This window comes from Pollachius pollachius (genome assembly GCF_949987615.1).
Source record: "Pollachius pollachius genome assembly, chromosome: 13".
NCBI classification, from domain to species: domain Eukaryota; kingdom Metazoa; phylum Chordata; class Actinopteri; order Gadiformes; family Gadidae; genus Pollachius; species Pollachius pollachius.
In genome coordinates this window covers 21,097,327-21,104,342 of record NC_136946.1, presented here as the reverse complement: position 1 = coordinate 21,104,342, position 7,016 = coordinate 21,097,327, and the positions used below count along the sequence as shown (strand labels likewise).

General features: G+C 40.1%; 1 protein-coding gene across 1 annotated transcript; it reads right to left on the bottom strand.

The window, feature by feature from the left end:
* Positions 1 to 2,227: 2,227 nt before the first annotated feature.
* LOC307085181 (uncharacterized protein) lies at positions 2,228 to 5,763 on the bottom strand. The gene is made up of 10 exons (XM_079749870.1): positions 4,889 to 5,763; positions 4,603 to 4,765; positions 4,365 to 4,426; positions 3,994 to 4,083; positions 3,738 to 3,909; positions 3,601 to 3,636; positions 3,386 to 3,436; positions 3,094 to 3,161; positions 2,805 to 2,848; positions 2,228 to 2,373 (listed from the first exon to the last, which is right to left on the bottom strand). The coding sequence occupies exons 1-10, from the start codon at positions 5,096 to 5,098 to the stop codon at positions 2,328 to 2,330; spliced, it is 942 nt and encodes a 313-aa protein (XP_079605996.1). The 5' UTR covers positions 5,099 to 5,763; the 3' UTR covers positions 2,228 to 2,327.
* Between the last annotated feature and the right edge of the window lie 1,253 nt (positions 5,764 to 7,016).

Sequence of the window (7,016 nt, the reverse complement as noted above, 5' to 3'; positions counted from 1 at the left end):
TGCCCCGTTACGGGAAGATATTTTCATGGTATATCTTTCTATTTCCTAACCAAGCTCCATTGCCGTCTTTAACCAACGTGGTTTGCCGAGAGTCACGTGACGTTGACGCAGGCCCATTGAAAAGAAAAGGCCCAAAAAACGTAGGCATGTCACATGTTTAAAGCCGTTATTGTAATTAATTAATTTAATATTAAAATATAGGCTATTATATGTATACAATTATTACGTCGTGTAATATTCTATCTATAAGTAGACCATAACTTTTATTCAATTATCGTTATAACATGATCTGTATCTGACCATTGAACATCTTTAACCAAGTTCAGGTATAACCAGACCATATAACAAATATTTATAACATATAAACTAGGCTATACGTATAGCATATCATACATTTGGTTACAGGCCAAATTTGGTATAAATGTTACCCTCTGCTGGCCCACAACTAGATCGTCGCGTCCCTAGCAACCTGACGTCTTTGAAACATGCTAGGGAGACCATGAAACTAACTATCGAACAAAAGATCAGACACATTCACTGACTGAAGATTATGCAAGTAAAAAGTATATTTCTCGCTAGAAATGTTATTAGAAACACGTTTAATGGTCAATCTGTCCTAAAATATTGGATATATATATATATATATATATATATATATATATATATATATATATATATATATATATATATGCCTAATGCCTTCAGGGCGGCGCTACTGTTCAATCAGGACAAGAACAATGAGGTACTCCCACTCTTTTATCCCTGCAACCATCAGGTTACTAAATGATGACAAAAGTAAGGAGTAGGTGGAGAGCACACCAGTGTTGCTGGGTGTTTCCGGGGGCAGGGTGGTTGTTACTGACGGGCTGAAATGAATTGTGAGTTAAATGTGTGTGTTGGACTGCCTTTGATATATGTTTTTGTCTACCTCCTATTGCTATTTATTGTATTTATTAAGTAATCTATTATGTGAGACTGGAAACTGTGAACGAAATTGCCCATTTTGGGATAAATAAAGTTTTCTAATCTAATCTAATATATATATATATATATACGTAACCATTTCCCCCAAAAGCTGGGAGAACGTATCGACCCCTATTGGTGCTATTCCTCCATTCATTTAGATGGGCGGAAGAAACGTGTATCTCTTCACGCTTTGGTCAGGCATAGCGTGACACTGAACACTCCTTGCGAGGTGGACCAATGTATCTATTTCACGCCTTGGCGTGATACCGGGTTGAACAGACTGTTCTGTGTTTATGTGTGGAAAAATAACATCATTACACGGTTCCATAAAATAACATAATCAGCAAAGACAATGGTTGTATTTCCATGCTTTAAACGGCATTCGGGCTGCTAGTTTCAGCGTCCATAGCAACCATCATAGGCTTAGCCACCATGTTTTTCTGTCGAGACAAAATACGTTTTCAGACAAACGTAATTGAGAATGCCGAATAGTTCTCTGGGAACGTAATTTTCATGAGACAGGGTTGTCCTTTAGGGCTTCGGCCTCCTAATTGATCATTGATCAAAACTCTGCCCAATCCTCACCTTCTCTGACGCAGAGAAACTCGTCCACGCCTTAATCCCCTCCAGGCTTGATTACTGTAACAGCCTTCTCATCGGTACACCCTATAACACCTATGGTCCTTAGATTATTATTTATTTTATTGTGTTATTGCCCTTCGTGTTTTGTTGTAGCACTTTGAGATTATTTTTATGAAAAGTGATTTACAAATAAAATGTATTGTTATTATTATTGTAGTAGGCTATATTTGAATGCCCTTTCACATATATGAAACCACCACCACACCATGGTTGGTTTGACGTAGCAGCTAACTTAATCATCCAAGAGAATCTGGTGTTTTGGTGTTGAATAAAGATCTATCAGCACAATATTTTAATAATCTGTTGTGACTAAATTGACATTCAGTAGGCCCTGCTTGCACTTGTATGTTTAAAATCAATATTTTCTATACAATATAGCCATTTGCAATTATACCTGGATGCATATCTTAAATACATTGAATGGATTAAATACTCAATTAATTGCTGCTACTACTCTATTAGCTAGAGACCCTTCAGCCCACAACTTTTGAGTTACTTTAACTTTACCCACCATGTACTGCCTACAGACTGGAATTCATATTTATATTAACTGTTGTGTCCATACATATATATATATATATATATATATATATATATGTGTGTGTGTGTCATTAAGCTCTTAGTGACCACATTTGAATGGCAGGGCAATCATGTATCAGGAGTAGCACCACATTCTAGAAAGACTGAAAATATGTTTTTATTTGAAGAGGGCAGGGGGACTAATTCAAATCTTTTGGCTGCCAGGACCTGGCCCACTCCTTCCCACTGAAAAGAGAACAAATAATATATCAATGAACCGTTTTGTGATGATTGGTCGAACTCCACTTACATAACACACAGTATATACCTACTTTATATTGATTCTCATCTATAAAGGCAATTACAAATCAAGCCCAATCTTTGCACATTTTTGTTCTTGAGCAAAACCACACTTTCAAGTCATTTTCTAATAATTCAAGATCTAATAATGTAATAGTGTATGACACATAAGAAAGGGAATGATGAAACCACTTGATAGGAAATCTGGTTGGCAAGTGTGTTTGGTGGAAGAACTACTGTTAAACGTTAAAATAGCAGCAGCTATTTTGCACCAAGATGGTGCAAAATAATATGGTATAATATAGAATACTCGGAAAAGCAATGAAGTGGTTTAAAAAAACCCAGTGAAACAGAAAGAAACCAAATTAAATACATACCAAACTGGGCAAGGCTGCCAATCAACAAGGACTTCTTTAATGCCCTATCAAGGAAAGAAACCATAAATTCATTAGTAAGATAATAAATTCAGTGTTAGCCTATGAGTTTGATAGACAAAATGCATTGACGGTACTATTCCAAAATATTTATGCAAATTACTTGTATACATGAGTAAATTACATTTACAGTATGCACTTAATATGCATGCTCATGATCAATCAGCGAGAATGTCATTCCTACAGTTAATCACGCATGTGTTTTTGCTGGGTCTTTATGGGTCTGTCAAACCTTTCTCATCCTCTCCTTCCCGTAACTCCTTATTTCGAAGGAGTCACGACCAATATGGTAGGGGCAATCTGAAAATATAAAAAACATGTTTTTCACAACAAAACCATCTATGCTTATCCACTGGCAAATATAAAATACCGCAAATATAAAATCAATAACAGTAATTATTAATACTGTATTAATGCTGTAATTGCTGCTATGAATACACAGGAGAATAATTTACAATTCCATAATTATAAATTGTGTAAAGGGTTTGTCAGTGCTCTGATCGTTACAAACTATTTCATCTTACTCTTCGGTAAAGTCTTGTTCCTTTTTTCAAGCCCCTTCTGGCTGTGATGCTCTGTAGGAAAGAAATGTTGAGGTATTCAAACAAAGACTCAAATGGTCATAACCAACATTCTTATTACAGTCCTTTTTCCAAAATAACTACAATAAATGTAATGCTATGGTGAAAAGAATAGTAGTCAATTAGCAATTCGATCTGTACAGACATTCTGAACATACCTTTTCTCCTCCGCTTCCTCTGCACAGTAGAGACCGCTGTTGGAATGGAAAATAAAATATTACTCATTCAGGCAATGATGTTTATTTGTATGACACTTAGTACCTTCTCATGCATGCTTTAATAGAAAAATCCATACCTGGTCCTTCCGTGTCCGGGTGGGCCACCTCCTCTACCTGCAGGGCCCCCTCCTCCACCTGCAGGGCCCCCTCCTCCACCTGCAGGGCCCCCTCCTCCACCTGCAGGGCCCCCTCCTCCACCTGCAGGGCCACCTCCTCCACCTGCAGGGCCACCTCCTCCACCTCCTCCACCTGCAGGGCCACCTCCTCCAACTGCAGGGCCACCTCCTCCCCCTCCTCCACCTGCAGGGCCACCTCCTCCAACTGCAGGGCCACCTCCTCCCCCTCCTCCACCTGCAGGGCCACCTCCTCCCCCTCCTCCACCTGCACGGCCCTGTCCTCCACCTCTCCCATGTCCATGTCCATCTAAGATGACATAAGATAACACTCACTCAAAGTCCAACAGTGGAACTTCAACAGTGCAAGTGTAAATTCAGTTTTAAAAAATATGAAATTAAGACCATACAGATCTATACACATCTATACACATAAATAACCATAAACAAACATGAAAAGAGGTTAGCACTTATACAGCTGACTTAGTATATTGTAATTTGTAGCATAATATATTGGAGTATATATGCAGTATATAACAATATATAGGATTAGCCTCTTTAATTGTCATAGATATTCCTGTATGTCTTCACCTGAGTGGTCCCCCTGCCCTCTTCTGGCCCCTCTGCAGTCCCACTTGCAAAAGGGGTCCATCCTGTGCAAGTTTGAAAAGTGTTGCAAAGGGTTATTAAATTGCAAATGGCAACCAAAAAAATTGTAGCAATAGTTCCATGATAAAAATGAATGTGGTGGACAAATAACAAGATGCAGTTAGTATTTTGGTAAACAAAGCAGAGGGTGTGTGGAATTTATAAAAATAAAGAATCATACCTTGACAAATGTACTCATGGATGGAGCCCATTTTTTTGAGGGACTCCTCCGCAAATGTGGCCAAGGTGCAACGAGGTGTGAACACCTTGACCACATGGCTCTTTTTAGTGGCTTTTCCAAGCAGCAGGACAGGTTTATATCCTGCTGCTTGAAGCTTTTCGAGCTGTAAGGAAATCACAGCATGTTAATGTTTTGCCTGTAGTAATCAAAAAAGACCTACTATTCAAAGCAATAGTGATTCAGACAGTTAAAGGTAGAACATAATTAATCTGAATTGTTTACATACCAGGAGGAACATTTCCTGCTTGACAACAGCCATGTTGTGGTTCTTCTTGCGGGAAGACGCCCACTCTTCCCGCTTAGCCTCAAATTTTCTCAAGGCAATTTTGAGGCGTTCCTTTACAGGCTGGACCATTTTGCAGTGCCTGCAAACCTTTTTAGCGCAAGGCAGAATGGTTTTGCAGGAGGGGCATGTTTTACATGTGCTGCCTGGCATATTGAAAGATTACCTAATTTACAAAGACACAGACAAACCGAATAGACAGATAAACAAAACAGATTAGATACACAGATAGTAGATAGATAAGAAAGATTATAGATATAAAATATTAGCATTGGCAGAGAGATAGTTAAGATGTATGATGCTTATTTGAAGCTGCAGGGAGAAAAAAGTAAATCACTAAAAACAAACTATTTTTTACAAACAGCCGACTACATTGTGTAAATTACCTTCTAACATGATGCTGTGTATGGTACTTATCTAAGCCTTTCTCATTGTTCAATTTCAATTACTAACGAACTAGCTAGCCTACCCGAGGGACAGGTGGCGACGTAGGCCTACATTAGCCTATGAAGCAACGCTTTTGTTATCTGTTATTAGCTGTTAATACCTGTTAATATTCTTTGACAACGGCAATATAATTATTTGCACTATCAACTCCATAATCTTAGTATTTCAAGCATTCAACCGTTTTTAAATAGCAGTCAATCATAGTTGAACTTACGTCACACAAACCAGCACCGCAAATTTTCGGTCGCTCCAGAGTTGACGTCTTTCTTTCAACCCGGTGTCACGCGATTGCGTGCTCCTGCGCACGACCGTGTGCGTGTGTGTGTGTGCGTGCGTGCGTGCGTGTGTGCGTGTGCGTGTGTGTGTGTCTGTGCGTGTGCGTGCGTGTGTGTGTGTGTGTATAACACGCTATTTTATGTTGAAATGCGACGTAATCCAGTGTTCACGAAAAGTACACTGTCAACGTATGCTTTTGGCGACTGGGTTGGCTCTCAGATATACGTGTTTCTAACAAGATGATATCATTAAAAGTTACATAAAGTAACAGTTTAATAACACAAACGCAGGAAGCACGTGAGCTGCTAGTTTAGCGAAAGCAACCTGACGTCGTTGAAACATGCGAGCGAGCCGATCAAATCCTAATAACTATAAAACTAAAGATCAGACACAATCACTGACTAAAGATTATGCAAGTAAAAAGTATATTTCTCGCTAGAAATGTTATTAGAAACACGTTTAACGGTGAATCGGTCCTAAAATATTGCATTTCCCATTCAGATAATAAAGATTAATAAAGATCATACACATTCACTGACTGAAGATTATGTAAGGAAAATGTACATTTCTCGCTAGAAAAGTCATTAGAAACGCGTTTAATGGTGTATCTGTCCTAAAATATTGCATTTCCCATTCAGATAATAAAGATTAATAAAGATCATACACATTCACTGACTGAAGATTATGTAAGGAAAATGTACATTTCTCGCTAGAAATGTCATTAGAAACGCGTTTAATGGTGTATCTGTCCTAAAATATTGCATTTCCCATTCAGATAATAAAGATTAATATAAGCTACGCCGTGTTCCGGAGCCGCGGGGGATTCTGGGAATTGGGGTTCTCAGTTGACAAATGGGGCTTTTGTTAACTTGTTTTGTTGTTAGGATACAAACGTGTCTCCCCCCTCAACAAACGTGTCCCCCCCCCCCCCCCCCGCTTCAACTAACGTGTGTCCCCCCCCCTACAATCGTGTGTCGTCGTCCCCCTCAACAAACGTGTCTCCCCCCCCCCCCCCCCCTCCCCGGTCAACAACAGTCTCCCCCCCCCCCCCCCTAAACAATCGTGTCCCAAACCCCGAAACCCGCCTCCACAGCGGCACACGTGGATACTGTAGGTATAACACGCTATTTTTTACGTTGAAATGCTACGTATCCAGTGTTCATGGAAACGTGCACCGTCAACGTTTTTTCTTGGCGACTGGGTTGCTGGGTTGGTGTGTCCCCCCCCCCCCCCCCCCCTACAATCGTGTGTCCCCCCCCCCCCCTCAACAAACGTGTCTCCCCCCCCCCCCCCCCCCCCCCCCCCGGTCAACAACAGTCTCCCCCCCCCCCCTAAACAATCGTGTCCC